Here is a 15,713-nt window from a genome sequence, read left to right as displayed (position 1 = left end):
AAAAACAATATAATGCATTGTGCTTGGCAATAAAACTATAGTCCACATATGCTTTCTTTTATAACGATACGCTCTTTCATTTTCTTATCAGGGTCCTTCTGTGATGCAGGGGGCTACAGATCCCTTGGACATTGCTTTCCCTATTTATTTATTACCAGTTATTTATATACAGGGCCGGATTACGGCTTTTGGGGGCCCCAAGGCAACTAAGTTGCGTGCGCCCCCTTCAAGCCACACAGAACCGAGCCCAGCCTACCCTCATTTTTTATATCTGCCCCTTCCATGTCATGTACATACCTTGTTCTGTAAACAAAATCTAGTTTTTGTGTCTTACACATGTTTAAGCACCTCATCCTGCCTCTCCTCCAACAGTGAGGAAATCTTTACTTTCTCTGTAAATTATAGCCACATCGATACTGTCTTGCGCAAATAGATTTTCAGGTATAATAACAGCACTCGCTGTGCATTTGATTTGCTCTTCAGGTTCCTAAATCACTCCTAGTATGTACTGTACAGAGAATGCTTAGAAGATGCCTAAAATTGTGATGCAATGCTGTAAAAGAAATGGCAATTAAGTTCAATTTCCACTTCGTATTATATTTCAGCACTTACAAAGCATGTTTCCATGGTATTCCAATAATTGATTTTATTTCATGTGACCTCTGTCTGTGCTTATTTGCAGGTACACGTGAACCCTTGTTTTTATCAAGCCAGCGACAAAAGCAAATGTGTACTTCTGGAGAGGAATGAATGGCGTTGTCTGCACTCTGGCGACTGCTTTTCTCTTTTGCCAGACAAATATTCTTTCCAGGTCATTGCAGAGCACCTATCAAAAGACGAAGCCGCAAGGTAAAGAAATGACTGCCGTGTTATACTACAGAATTATTTTTATTTATCTTAAAAATCTTGCACTGTAAAACGAGCTGATTGAATATGGTTGTAATTCAGCATTTGTCTGTTTTGTTTGCAGATTTATTTTATGTATATTATATTGTGTTTTCTTCTAAATAGGGCTTATATTGCATTAAGTGCAATGTATTTGCTAATTAGTAATTTCGTAGCATATATACATCTCACATACTTCTCTCGTATAGACAGTCTCCTTCGATTTCTAATTCTTAGACCATTATTTGAGTACAGTTGCGCAGGATGCACCCTTTCCCCCTATGTCTACGACATTATAGAGTCTATAGTGTAAGGTGTTGTAATCCATGTCCTGCCAAGCTTATTTGTAGTGTGTATTTCTAAGTTTCTTCCTATGCAAAGCTGCAAAATATTCTGGTGCTACATTTCAGGGCCCTAAGTATATGGACATAACCAGGTTTGTTTGTCAGACTGCCAAATATTGAAGCCTGAGTTGCCCCCCCCCCCCATAGAACGATGTACATTGTTCTAGAGTACAATGGCAGTGTACTTTACACCACCGATGGTCAATGTTTGGCATTGCCCATGGTGATGTGAGGCTTGCATGCACACCACTCAGCTATATAGAAGCCCAATCCATGAAACACCCAACAAACTGTACTTATGTTTATGTTTGTTCCAGAGGCAGTTTGTAGCTTGGTAGTGAGTATTGCAACCAAGTATATGCAATATATACATATATGCCTTTCAGCACTAGGCAATCCCATTCTGTGAGGTTGTGTGGTCTACCACTGTGTGGCTAAACTGTTGTTACTTGTAGAAGATTCCACTTCACAATAATAGCACTTATGGTGCATACACACGGTCAGATTTGATGAACGATTGAACGATTTCTGACAGTATTAAAATTAATTAAATCGTCAAAATCTGACTGCAAACACAGTTGATGTCAGAGATCGTTATCTGACATGCGGGAACGCGCATCGTTCGTCAATGCATGCCCTACATGTCAAAGATATGAACGATTGAACGATTTTTACAATCGTTATCGTTCATATCTGATAAGAAATCTGACCGTCTGTATGCACCATTACAAGTTGCAGGTTCAGCTCTAGTAGGGCAAAAATGAATATACTTGTTGGATTGTTGGCATCATATGACAGTGACACATTACACGTCATTGAACGCTACAGTATGACCAATTCTACTGATATTATTTAACTATGGAGATACTCGGAACCATGAACATCTCTTTAAATCAAATCAAAGCTTGATTTTTAAAAAGAATTACAACTTGCAGGAGACCAGAAACCTTTGTGTGATGGCTTGAAATCAATGAACTGTATTCCATATAGTGAGAGCCAAGTTAGACGGGAGTTCGATACCCGTCAGCGGCAGCCCGACAGGAGCAGAGTGCGATGCAGCGGAAGCCCGACAGCGCTGGAAATCCCGATCGTGGATAGGTAAGTAGCCACTAACCTAACCCCCCTAACCCTCCTTAGGGGTGCCTAACCCTAATCCCCCCTCTAAGTGCCTAACCCTAACCACCCCCTTCCCCGCTACCTAAACCTAAGTCCCCCGGGGGGGTGCCTAACCCTAAGTCCCCCCCGGGGGTGCCTAACCCTAACCCTCCCTCCCCCTAGCCTAACCCTAACCCTCCCGGGGGGGGTGCCTAACCCTAAGTCTTCCCCGGGAGCCCTAAACCTAACCCTCCCCTGCGGCTGTCCGCTCGCGGCGCCCGGCATCACTACGATCGTGATGCCGGGCGCCGGGCTCCCGGCGTCGGGGAAATGCGGGAGTCTACATCTAGACGCCCGGCATTTCACCCATGCCGGGATAAGACAGTCGGAAAGCCAGCTGCCGGTATATAGGCAGTCGGCTTCCCGATTGCTTCCCGTTAGAAGACCCTTTACAAAAGAGACACAACATACCTCCAATTTACACACATTAACTGAGAAAGTTGCAGCACCTCAATACTTGTCTGCACGCTGTTTTGCCTTCGACATCTCTCCCCAGTGAATTCACTGTCAAAGTAAATAGATTAAGCACTGCCACGCTATCAGGAATGTTTCCTACAGCTTATTTAACCTTGCCCACCTCACATTTACCTGCCATAAATCTCTTCGTACATCAAAACACCCGCCACTATCTGCTCTTGAACAGGAAACAAAAATTCCTCCTCCACAAGCCGGATCACTATTAATAGAACCTGATCAAAAGTTATAATATTCTGGGTGTTTAAGTGATCGGCGATGTAAGACAGAGGCATGAAGAGCCCATCAGGGGAATGCGGTGGTAGAGGTCAGTAAAGTTGTGCACTCTCCTGGTGGTGCACTGCTGAAGAAGCATATTCAGCCACTAGACGTGCCACTAAAGGGGGTGTGCCCTTTTTGTTTTTAAGATGGACGCCACTGTAGCTCCTTAGCACTGCACTACTTATTCCACTTCAACAGCTTTATTCAAATCCCCTCAGTATTGCTCTTACGTCCACAAATAAGTCATTACGTCAGCCAGATTTGAAAACAGCGGCTCTAGTGGATGTAGAGGTGCTGCTCTGAGTGTCTGGCAGAATGGAGGGCAAGCATGACAGTTGGGGTACCTGGCAACATTGAGGGCGAGCGCAGCTGGTGGGGTGTGCGGCAGGTGGAGTGTCTGCAGACAAGCAGGATATAAAACTGTGGCTAGAACAAGGCAGAAGGGCCTACTACTCTGGCAGCTTGCTGTAGCGAGAAGGAAATAGGCAGTACAATTTGGACTTTTCGCCAACATGACTTCAGCAATCAGCTAGCCGACCCTTTAAGTTGTGGAAGATACCATGTGCACCCCTTGAGGGAGCCCGGACTGTGGCATGTTGGACAGCTGAGGAAGAGGATGCTGGATAGGAGTTGACCTGATGGACAGCAGTGGGTGCATTGTGGCCGGAAGCCCAAGACAGGAGGCAGAACGCTACCATCATGAGTAGTAAGCTCCAATTTGTGACAGGGCTTCAGCAGCAGATGTCCAATCTGTGTTCCTCTCCTGTCAGCTAAGAACAGGAAGCTCAGGCTGCATTGGCACAGGCTCATCAAAACCTGGCAGCTGAGTATTGGGAAACAGTTGCTTGCTCTAATGAATCTCTATTTCTGTTGTGACATGCAGGTGTAAGTGTCAGAATTTACTGTCAGCAGCCTGAATCCATGTATCCATCTTGCTTTGTGCCAATAGTTCAGGCTAGTGTAGGGGGTGGGGACGTAATGGTGTGAGGAATGTTTTTTTGTCCCTTTAATACTAATTCAGCATCATTATATGCCAACCTGATTCTACCCACCTTCTAATGACTCCTCCTAGCAGGATAACAAGTCAACTCCCAGTTCCATGTACATGTAAGTGCATCAGTTTTATTGTGCCAGACAGTATTTGTGTGCTTACTGTACTTTATCAGGGGACCATATGTACAGTTTGAACACTTGCTTAGTAGAATGACCGTGGTTCATCACTTTTGCGCCAACGATAGCCACGCTATATTTAAGCATACTATTTCAACATGTGAGAGGAGACAGAGGTTGTGAATATCCAAACTGCAGGTTAATAATAAGGCCATTTCAGATTGGTGCTGTGCTACATTTCGGTAGAACTGTTGGTACTCTGAGTCATTTAACTCCCTCTGTCCCAGTGTAGGTGGTGTGCTTTAAGCATGGTAACTGAATCTTGGTTGTTCAGGGATTGAGCTCCCATAGCATGTTGCTTGAGAGTGAGAGAGAGAGAGAGAGAGAGAGAGTTGGGTTGCTGTTTGCCTGTTTATGATGTGTTATTATTTGCTGTTCCTTGCTGCCCTAGGGTATACATTCGGGAAGCCGGCGGACGCAATGCCGACTGCCTGCTTGCAGACTACTTAATCCCAGCGAGGGTTAAATGACAGTCGCCTAAATCTAGACGCCTGTCATGTTACTGACGCCGGGAGATCGCGCCCGACATCCCGGTCGAAGGGATGCCGGGCGCGGACAGTCGTGGGGTGGGGTGGGGGGGGGTTAGGTTTAGGGGTCCCGAGGGAGACTTAGGGTTAGGCACCCCTCCCGGGAGGTTAGGAACAGGTTGTGGGAAGGGGGTTAGGGTTAGGCACCCACCCGGGGGACTTAGGTTTAGGCGGCGGGGAAGGGGGGGGTTAGGTTTAGGCACAGGGTAGGGAGGTTAGGGTTAGGCACAATAGGGTTAGGGGGTTAAATTAGGTTAGTTTATACTTACCTTTAGGACAATCAGGATGTCGGGCTGCCGCTGCCAGGATCATGCCGGATGCCTAGCTTGTGTTGATTCCCCTTTGCTTCCTGAGCTTCCTTTCTTCCTTTTTTCCCATTCCCTTAAATAAAACCTTTGCTAGTTTTTATCTGCCATTAGAGTGATTGAAGTAGTGGTCCATGTGTCAGGTACACAGTGTTCCAAGAGTTGCCCCTGGTGGAAGGAGACCTCCCATCCGTGCCAATGTGAGGGGAGAATTGGGGGAAAAGACAGGAGTAGGGGTGGTACATAAGTTATACTGTATGTATTCATGCACTGTGAATAAGAAACACGCTTGCACATATGATTAGATATTCATATAATTATTGACGTTGCTTTTTTATTCTCATTGGTGACTTTTAACATCGCTTTGCTGTATAGTTTGTCTGCTCTGTTTCCCACAACGTGCTGAATTGTGCTTCATGTATACCACAAATGTTTATGGGCAGTGCCTATTCTGTGCTCAGCTTTGTTATAATTACAGGCAGGGGTGGTGGAAGGGAGCGGGGTACTTATTACCTGGGTCAGCTGTGGCTAATGAGAAATGCCCCCCGCGCTGCGTGCCCTACCGCTTAATTGCGGCAGGCATAGTCATTTCATTTCTTTCTGTCAGTGCAGACATGGCCATGCGTTCTGAATTTGGTTGCTCCCCCTGTATCACCCGTGCCCGCTTTATATCTCCGTGGCTCAGATTACAGGTGCCATTGTAGAAATAATCACACACTGTTATTGCACGTCGCTGCACATGGTTGTTCACATGACCATTATTAAGTGCCATTATGTGAATCATAGGCTTGACGACCAGCAATAAGTACCATTTACATTTGAGAGACCCTCGCAGTAATTCCTCGGAGCATGGCTTTTGTGAAGAGTAGATTACATGAATCCCCTATGCACACTTCAATATGATGACCTCTATATTGCTACCTGCTACTTTGTGATGAGATGCCGTGGTTTTTACTTCAGCTGAGTAAGTTTGGTATATATAAAAAATACATATATATCGACGCATAGGTCAATATTTGTTCAGCTAATGGCTTTCTGATCGCTGGGCTTCATGTTTGTACTGTGGGTATGTCTGTAATTGTACACCACGTTTTCTTCAATTTTCCATTAATTGCAGCAAAATAGGAAGGAAATAGCACTTTTGACATCTTGAGCACAAGTCACCGAATGGACTTAAATGTGACTCACAGTCCATGGGAATATGACAGATTCTTTATTCACAATTCACAAGCATTTCAGGAGAATAAATTAAATTGTCCTTTTAGTCCTACATAACTGCATCTCAAGGTTTTCTTATACAGGTTGAGTCTCCTATGTCCAAATACTCCCGAAATACAGAATTTTTGGAGCGAGACTGGGAAGGCGAGAACTTATCCCCGTATTCAATTCCAAAGACTTTTCACCGGTGTGAAAAGTCTGCGCGTTGTAACCAGTGGAAAAGATTTGCCTCTGAATAGAGGTGAAAAAAAAGTGCAGAATTGGGGGTTAGGGGTTCACCCCCAAAAAGTACTTTCGTTTTGGGGGCGAAAAAAAAAACAAAAGTTGGGGGACAAACTTAAAAACTAGCGAACTAGACTCCAGGGGGTCCCCCAAGTATGCCCAAGCTGTATTTTTGATTGCAGGTGTTTGCTGAAGGTGCGTTTTTTTAAAACATCACTTTAGCGATTTTTAACCATGCTTGCACCCATTTTCATGTACCCCAAATTTGCTGGGACTACTTATTTTAGCCAAAAAAAACCTGCTAAATGCTATTCTTCACCACTTGTGCAAAGACGCTAAATAGCAGCTAGTGAGCACATTTAAGCACCCCAAATGCATTCAGCAGGGCTATTTGGGAGTATCCATGGTGATCCCCCATGTCAGTCCATCTTTTGGGGGGTATCAGGCTGATTTCCCCAAATCTGACAGCACTTTTCGCCTGTTTGAGTTTTGCCTGGATGCGATTTTGCGTCCTTTGCAATTGAATAGGGCGAAAAGTGGGGACGAGCAAGATATTTTTCCGGAGGCAAGACCAGCGATGACGGCGGAAAGTGCACCATGCGAAAAGTCCGTGACTTTTCGCCGGCAATTGAATACGGCCCTAGGTGTATAAGGTGTATATGAAACATAAATGCATTCTGTGTTTAGACTTGGGTTCCATTCCCAAGATATCTCATTATGCTATGCAAATATTCCAAAATACGGAAAAATCAGATATCCAAAATACAACTGGTCCCAAGCATTTTGGATATGGGAGACTCAACCTGTAGTTAGAGATTATGGGGCTGATTCAGTGGCAGAAAAGTCAGCTGCATTGTGTGTTCAGAAACTAATGCCGATCTTCGTCCGTGCTGTTGCCGCATCTGTGCAGCTGCACTGCCCCAACCCATCTACTTCAGAAAGTAGCCAACATCACTATCGGTGCACATTTGCACCAGCCCTATCCACACTGCAATAGATCAGAAGCACAACTTGGAATAGACCTCAGCTGTGTCTACATACTTACCACTCATCCTTGGAACACTTGCTTTCAACTCTTAATCACCGGAGTTGCTCAGAATTGTTTATGCTCAGCTACAGAGCGTGTGTGCAGTGAGCATAATCGCAACATCCTTGCGTATCGTTGTGTACAACTCTGAATTAGCCCTTATATACCTTATGTCATCACTGGAATAGAAAAATGGTTATACGCCGTCCACTTGTCCAGTCTGGATATTTTTGTACATAATGTAACAATTTATTGCAATACCCATTTCTCTTGTTTATTTTTTACATTTATTTGTTATTTAACATAGGTTAATAAAACAGAGTATTTTGAAGATTGTTGATCAGATCATTAGAGAAGCACCTGAAAATGGACTACAGCTGCTCATAAATCCTTGTGGTATGTGTGGGAAAGTAATGTGTTTTACAACGCTCTGTGTCCCGATTCATGCATTACACCCGGAGTAATGGATAGTACAGATGTGTCCACATACTTCTTACCTCCTAGCGTCTTATCGTGCGACTTTTTACCTTCAAACGCGTATTATCCGCAAAGTGATGCAAATGGGACACACAAGCAGCTTCTGCTGAGTAAAATGATATACGGCATGCCTCCGTTCTGTGTGCAACTGCTGTTATATCTGCATATGAAATGCTACGTTACAGTATCACAGCCGCTGACACTGTAACATAGCATTTCTCATGCGGATATAACCGCAGTCGCACATAGAATATAGGCATGCCACATATCATTTTACTCAGCAGAAGCTGCTTGTGTGTCCTACTGTATTCACATATCTGCGAATAAGATGCATTTGAAGGTAAAAAGTTGCATGAAAAGACGCTCGTAAATACAGAGTCACGGCATGGTGCGACTAGAAGGGCTGTTTTAAAGCGGAAGGAAGGAAGCTGTATGTGGTCACATCTGTACATTCCAAACTTGCAAACCTACAAAACAAAGCTGGAATAAATCTTCATGTTTACTTTACATAACCTCTTTATCCTTTGATTCTGTTCTCTTTCTATCTATCTAATCTATTGCATTCAGCTTTCTGCAGTGTACTCACCTAATTACACTCCAAATTGTATTTCACTTAAATTCAGAGCATGTTGGTTCCAAGATGTTGTAATAAATTGTTAAGCCGGTCATCTCCGTCAGAGTCTTCCCTTCAGGTCAGACCCTGCACTGACTCACAAAAACACGAGAATCGCGTCCTTTGCCACCAGGTATCACACATGGGTTGAGTTCTGTTAGAGCTTAGGCTTAAAGAGACAGAACCTCACCCAATCATATCAATTATTGGACACCTGGGAAATGGACTGTCAAGAATTGCCTATCAAATGGGAAACTGGGTTGCAAGAGAAAGTGACTTTGATTCACAGCACTCAACTGTATGCGGTGCCTGAAGCATGTGACCACACCGCATGAATAAATATGATGCCACAGCACTCCGACAGTTGATGCTGTTGCAGAATGGGAGTCGGCACTGTGAGGACTGGGGAAATCCTATCTGAAGAACTAGTACAATTTGAGCGCGATGAAGAACTTGTAGATTAACTGGCTCCCAGCAATATTAACCCTAGTGTGTACGGTATGTGTGTGTGCATGTGATAGGGAATATAGAGTGTAAGCTCCACTGGGGCAGGGACTGATGTGTATGGGCCAAATATTCTCTGTAAAGCGCTGTGGAATATGTGTGCGCTATATAAATAACTGGTAAATAATAAATAAATAGCTGCTGACCATACATCGGCCACGTGAGAAATAACTGTATTGTCTTTGCGACTTGTTTTTGCTTACTCTTTCAGTAGTCTTTTTTTTTTTTTTTAATATGAATCACTTTTTTATTTTTTAATATCTTATATTATACTTTCATTGTTTTCAGTTGGGACCATTTCATATTTCCAGAGAAACACTTTAAGTAATTATTGTAATTTACCATAATCATAGCAGTAAGAGCTTCTGCGCAGATCATCTGCCAAACAGTGATTAGCGGTGGATGAGAGAACTTAATTATAGAGGAACATTTAATCTATGCTCAATTAACCATTGTATCATAACACTCAAATCTCACGTTAATGTAACAAATCACTAGGACCACTTCGCTCTCTAGTTCAAAGGAAAAATATTAACAAGCAACACACTTAAAGGAAAATAATCTACTTTATTCATTATGTTATTACATTTTCCATTCTTGGATTGCCATTGCTTAGTATTTATTACTCCTATGGGGGCAATTCAATTTTATCTCGCCAATCTCCCGTCTAAAGAGATGAGAAATCAAATGAGAAAATTAAATTGTTTTTGGGCGCCTATGCTTTAGCACGCATGTTGCACCCGAAGAGCCAGGGTTTAGCCGCTTAAAACAGCTAAACTTGTCTAAAGTCCTGATTAGGGCGCCCAAAACAAGGGTTGGGTTAGGCAGACGCCCGGGAAGGTTAGGGTTAGGCTAGGTGAAGGCGGAGTTAGGGTTAGGCACCCCCTCGGGAGAGTTAGGTTTAGGCAGCGGGGAAGGGGGAGTTAGGTTTAGGCACTTAGAAGGGGGTTAGGCACTAGGGAGGGAGGTTAGGTTAGTTTGTATTTACCTTTAGTGCAGTTGGGATCTTCCCTGGTGCCGATCTTCCGGCGTCGGGATTTGAACTGCCGGACATACCGGGATGTTTATTTGGGGATACGTTCAATATCCCAGCACAGGAACAGCGATCCAACGGATACTATATCGTGCTGTGTCTAGGCATGATATCGTACCTGATATCGTGCTGCGCACTCCTGCGGGATCGTCAATCTCATCCCCAGATCTTCCCGCAGGTTCAGCTGATCTGGGATGTGATGTACGATCCCGGTCAGATGATGGAGGGGAGAGCCGGCATATCGTGCGGTCAGCGGGGACCACACGATAGTCAGCGGGGACAGCACGGTGCATCGCACCGTGTATGGCCACCATTAGAGCGCTAGAGCTAGAGCGGGATGGTTAGGTTTAGGGTGTAGGGAGGGGGAGGTTAGTTTCAGGCACTAGGGGGTTAGGTTAGGTTCAGGACCTGTGGAGAGAGGTTTAGGGGTAGGAAGAGGGGGAGGGTTAGGATACCTACCCACAGGTGTCAGTATCCTCACCCTGTTGGGATGCCGGCGTCAGGATTTTGACCACCGGGATCCCGAGCGCCGGCATCCCGTACCCATCCCGTTTATTTCTTTTTTTAAATTGAGTTTATTTATGAAAAATTTTTTGGTTTCCATAACAAAACACAGTACCAATACACAAAAAACATAAGCCCCCCCACCCCCAATAAACCTTGAAAAGAGAAAGAAAAAAAAAAAAACATTTGCATTATACAGCCATTATCATATAATCTCCTAAGAATAAAATCATGCTTAAAATATCTGCGCAATACTTCTGAACCATAGAAAACAGTAGAAGAACTACAAATACAGATGCATAGCGTTCCCACTAGGCTGTTTTAGCGGGGCGCGGCAACCTGCTTTCCTTCTGGAGGGCAAAATGCGCCCTGCCCTCACAACCTGTGGGTGCCGTCTTCACCCCCGGGACGTCCGACATCTATTCTCACTGTTTGCAGCGCTTGGGGGTTGCCCGGCGTGTCCGTAAGTGCCGGGCACGCCCCCAAGTATGACGAAAAGGGGACGCGTCTTATAGACACGCCTCCTTTGCATGGCCACGCCCCTTTTTCGGACGCGCGCAAAGTTGCCCTCTCTAGCTCCGGCACCCTGCCTGCCGCCGGAGCTAGAGTGAACACTAGATGCAGAATGCCAAATCATAATTGTGCCGCCCCGCCGGGTGTCAATCCATCAGCGTCTGAATTCCCGCCAAAACACCAGCAAAATAATAGGAATAGGAATGTGAATACAATTTCGCTTAGTATATAGAAATCGTTCATGCCCCACAATTTCATTCATCAGCCCACACCACTCAGCAAAGGTAGGGCCCCTAGTTGCCATCCAAGTGCGGGCAATACAAACCTTTGCCAAAGTCAATGCATTAATTATATATTGGCCCTTTAAATGATTAACCCTGTCCAAGAGACCCAAGCCAAGTATACACATTTTAGGGGATAAAAGGGGAGTTACTCCTACTTCTGTTCTAGTGAGACAACTGGTGACTCGGGACCAAAACATTTGGACACTCCTAGAGGAGATGCCAGAATGAGCACTGTGGATTAGAACATTAGAGGACACCTATCAGAGGCACCAGACCCAAATCTACTCAATAGCACGGGGGTAAGATACACCCTATGTAATAAGAAGAACTGAATCTGTTGAAATCGCACTGCAGAGGTGGCAGACAGAGGGCTATTCAACATTAAAGTCCACTCTTCGTCTTCTGTTGGTCCCAAATCCTCCCCCCATTTAAGTCTAAGCGGTGCTAGGGTGTCATCTGAGTTAACAGTAAGGAGGTAGTTGTAAATTCTGGAAATCAGTCTCTTACCACTAGTTACTTGCAACAGAGCTTTAACAGGATCAGGAGCAAATTGTGGAGGGCCAGAAGAAAACTGGACAGAAAGGGCATGTCGGAGCCGTAAATAGCGGAAAAACATAGCATTCAGCATCCCAAATTCAGTCTTAAGAGTATCAAAGGTTTTAAAAACTCCACTACTGTACAAATGTCCAAGGGAGAAGACCCCTGTCCTGGACCACAAAGAGCTGCCATCAAATAGGGCCAATAAGAACAATTCAGGGTCAATACCTTCCGCCCCCACTAAAGTACGGACCTGTTTCCACAATGTATGAGCCTGTGACCAGTGGAGACCCCCCCCCCAGGACATCTGTCATCAAGTAAGAGCTGCAAAGGGGAGCATCCTCTAGAAATAGTATGCATCAATAAAGTAGGTAGATCCCAGCTCTCCTCACCCAAAACCCATCCCCGCAGATGGACTAACTGAGAAGCCAAATACTAAAGGCGGAAATTTTGCAGTTCCAAGCCACCCAACCCTCTCGGCCTACATAGAGTCTTCAATTTAATTCGAGATTGTTTATTTGCCCATACTAAAGAAGACAAGTAACTATCTATCAGTCGAAAAATACGAGGAGGAATATAAACAGGGGCCTGCTAAAAAACATATAAAAATTTGGGAAGAACTGTCATTTTAACCAAATTCACCCGACCTGTAACGGTCAATGTAAGTTTATTCCAAACGTGCAGTTTAGATTTCAAGAAGTCAACTTGTGGCTGGACATTAAGTGGGATAAAGTCCGACATAGACGACGTAATCCAAATTCCCAAATATTTAAACCTGGAGATCCATTCCAAGGGAGTATTCGCAGCCCCAACAGGAGAGGAATGACCATGTACAGGAAGAATGCAAGATTTACTCCAGTTAATGTGCAGCCCAGAAAACTGTCCAAAAGAATCTACCATGGAGAGGAGGGTGACCAATGACTCAGATGCATCAGACAAGAATAACAGCATGTCATCTGCATAAAGAGCCACTGTGTCAACCCTTTGCTTTATCCGAATCCCCCGTATACCGGGGTGACTTCTAACAAGACATGCTAGGGGTTCAATGGCCAGGGCAAAAAGGGTCGGGGAAAGAGGACAGCCCTGTCTTGCACCTCTAGAAAGGCAAAAAGAAGGAGAAACATACCCGTTAATGCTGACCCGCCCTGAAGGGGAAGAATATAATAATTTAACACAGGCTATAAACCTAGGTCCCATCCCAAAACGGAGCAGAATCTCCCAAACCAATCACTCAACAGAATCAAAGGCCTTGGCGGCGTCCAAGGACACCACCACTGCCCCATCATAGATCGAGTCTGCCAGCTGCAAAATAGAATACAATCTCCTAAGATTCTGTGAGGTGGATTTTCCTGGCATAAAACCTGTCTGATCGGAATGCACAACCTCACCAATCACCCTATTAAGCCTAAGTGCAAGCATTTTAGCCTATATTTTAATATCTGTTGAGAGGAGAGAGATTGGGCGATAAGAGCCAGGATCAAGAGGGTGTTTGCCAGATTTAGGGATCATAACAATAATGGCCTCTCACATGGAACGGGGAAGACAACCTAGGTCACACAGCTCATTAAGTAAGTTCAAGGAGTCTAGGGCAAAAGAAAAGGGCATGCTTCTTATAGAGCTCAATAGGAATTCCATCCACCCCTGGGGCCTTACCCCCCGGAAATGAAGAAACGGCCACTTCAGTTTCCTCTATAGTAAATGGCGAGTCAAGGAAAGCCTTACTGTCCAGGGAAATGGATGGGAGGGATATATGTCCCAAGTATTCAAGTAACTCTTCCAAAGTATAGTGAGCCTGGGAACAATAAAGAGTAGCAAAATATTCAAAAAACACATTCACAATAGCCAGGGTAGAGGAGTGCACATTACCTAAAGAGTCCCGAATTTGAGCTATGACTGTAACAGGCCATACCTCCCTGGAAAGATATGCTGATTCGGATAAATCTGGAGCTTTTTGGCTTAATTAGTATGCTTAACAAATAACAGGTGTCTTCTGGACTTATCTAAAAGAAAATAGTTTAGCTGCCTTCATATAGGAGGATCTAGCAATAGTAGAGCCAGCGGACCATCCCGTTTATTTGTAATGTTTGCATTGATACAAACCTCCTAGACCAGACATGGCCAAAATGTTGATCTAGATCTCCCGGTAGCTCACGGGGCATCCGCCGATAGATTGTGTCCAATTTAACAAAAATAAACCTCTAATTTCTTCTGCGACCTCAGAAGCCCAGCTCCCAGTAGTGCAGCGCACAGGTGTGTTATGATAAATCACTGCAACAATAACAATGGCTACATCAAATATTAATGCCTATTTCTCTTCTCTAAAGTTGGATGTTTTATAAAAGGGTTGAGATAAGCAGAATAGATTGCACTGTGATTGAGTGCTGTGACAATGGGTATGTCTAATGCTGTTAGCTGCTCTGGTGCCAACATGCTTTATCCATTTAGGAACCAACTTTGTCGGTCAGTCAGTTTTATTATACTTTTGAGGTCTGTTCAGGAGTAAGGAAAGAGTCACACCACTGTCACAGTGGTATTTTCAGCCATACAGTAGGTGACTTCTCCACAGTTTTTATGCTACTTGTAAAATAGATTGAGGACCAGTGGCATCTCTACCTCTTGTCACACCTGGTGCGGGTAAAGGTGTGCAGGCTTGTAGTATGCGCAGCAAAGCTCCTTGCCAGGAAAAAAGGGGGCGTGGCCCGATGCGGACCTCCCCCGGGACCAGTCTATGTGCAGTGCCGGCTCCCTCACTGTGTCAGGAGCTGAGTGCTGCACGTAATGCTACATTGCAGTACCCGGCTACTGTCACTGAGGAGGAGTCGGCACTTTGGTGTCACCCTTCGGTGGACCGCACGTCGCTGATGTGGACGTTAAGGAAAAAAAATAAAGAATTGCTGCATTTTGTGTTTGCTATTATGACTGCATTTTGTGCGCCTGATTCAATAAGGATTGCAACTGCAGTCACAGTTGGCCGATTGTTGCGTACTGCACATGTATATGCATCACACTGCGCGAAGGCAGCACTGCGATCAAGCAGACCACGCAGAGCCATCGCAGATTGATTGACAGGCAGTGAGCATTTGGGGGTGGTGACGGGGGGGAATGGTCAGAGAAACGCAGGCGTGTCTGTCTGTTTGAACACCGTTACATGGGTGTGCATAAATTAGCCATAGCGATTGCATATACCCAGCTTGAGTACTCACAGCGTGCAACGGGGTTAGCAATTTTCTAAGTAAGGTCAGGGCTGCTGTAATTCTGTGTGAGGGGCTTGATGTTACCATTGTTTATGGAGGGTTACAAGGTATTGCGGATGTGAGATAGCAGTAGTGGGAGACAGCGCGACAGCATTGCGATAGCAATCAGCATATTTTTGCAGCAGATCTGCATGCGATTACGGCGCTGCGATCACAATAGCGATAGCGATCCTTAATGAATCGGGCCCTGCGTCTTGTGTTTTTTATTATAACTACGTTTTCTGTTTGCTGTTATGGCTGCACTTTGTGTTTGCTATTATGGCTGCACTTTGTGTTTGCTGTTATGACTGCACTTTGTGTTTGCTATTATGCCTACGTTTTATGGGCCTGATTCAGCAAGGATTGCAGTAGCAAAGACGCACGCAATCGGTCGATTAATTTGCATAGCTCATGCATATGCATAGCA

General features: G+C 44.7%; 1 protein-coding gene across 1 annotated transcript in view; it reads left to right on the top strand.

The window, feature by feature from the left end:
- Positions 1-15,713, top strand: part of APLF (aprataxin and PNKP like factor) — a 275,492-nt gene that overhangs the window by 50,601 nt on the left and 209,178 nt on the right. Inside the window, exon 3 of the mRNA XM_088477484.1 lies at positions 683-849. Coding sequence (XP_088333610.1) covers positions 683-849 — 167 coding nt within the window. The remainder of the gene's footprint in view (positions 1-682; positions 850-15,713) is intronic.

This window comes from Taudactylus pleione, unplaced genomic scaffold (genome assembly GCF_031769625.1).
Source record: "Taudactylus pleione unplaced genomic scaffold, aTauple2 ptg000201l, whole genome shotgun sequence".
Classification (NCBI taxonomy): domain Eukaryota; kingdom Metazoa; phylum Chordata; class Amphibia; order Anura; family Myobatrachidae; genus Taudactylus; species Taudactylus pleione.
Note: the sequence above shows the minus strand (reverse complement) of the source record. Positions and strands in the feature narration are given on the sequence as shown.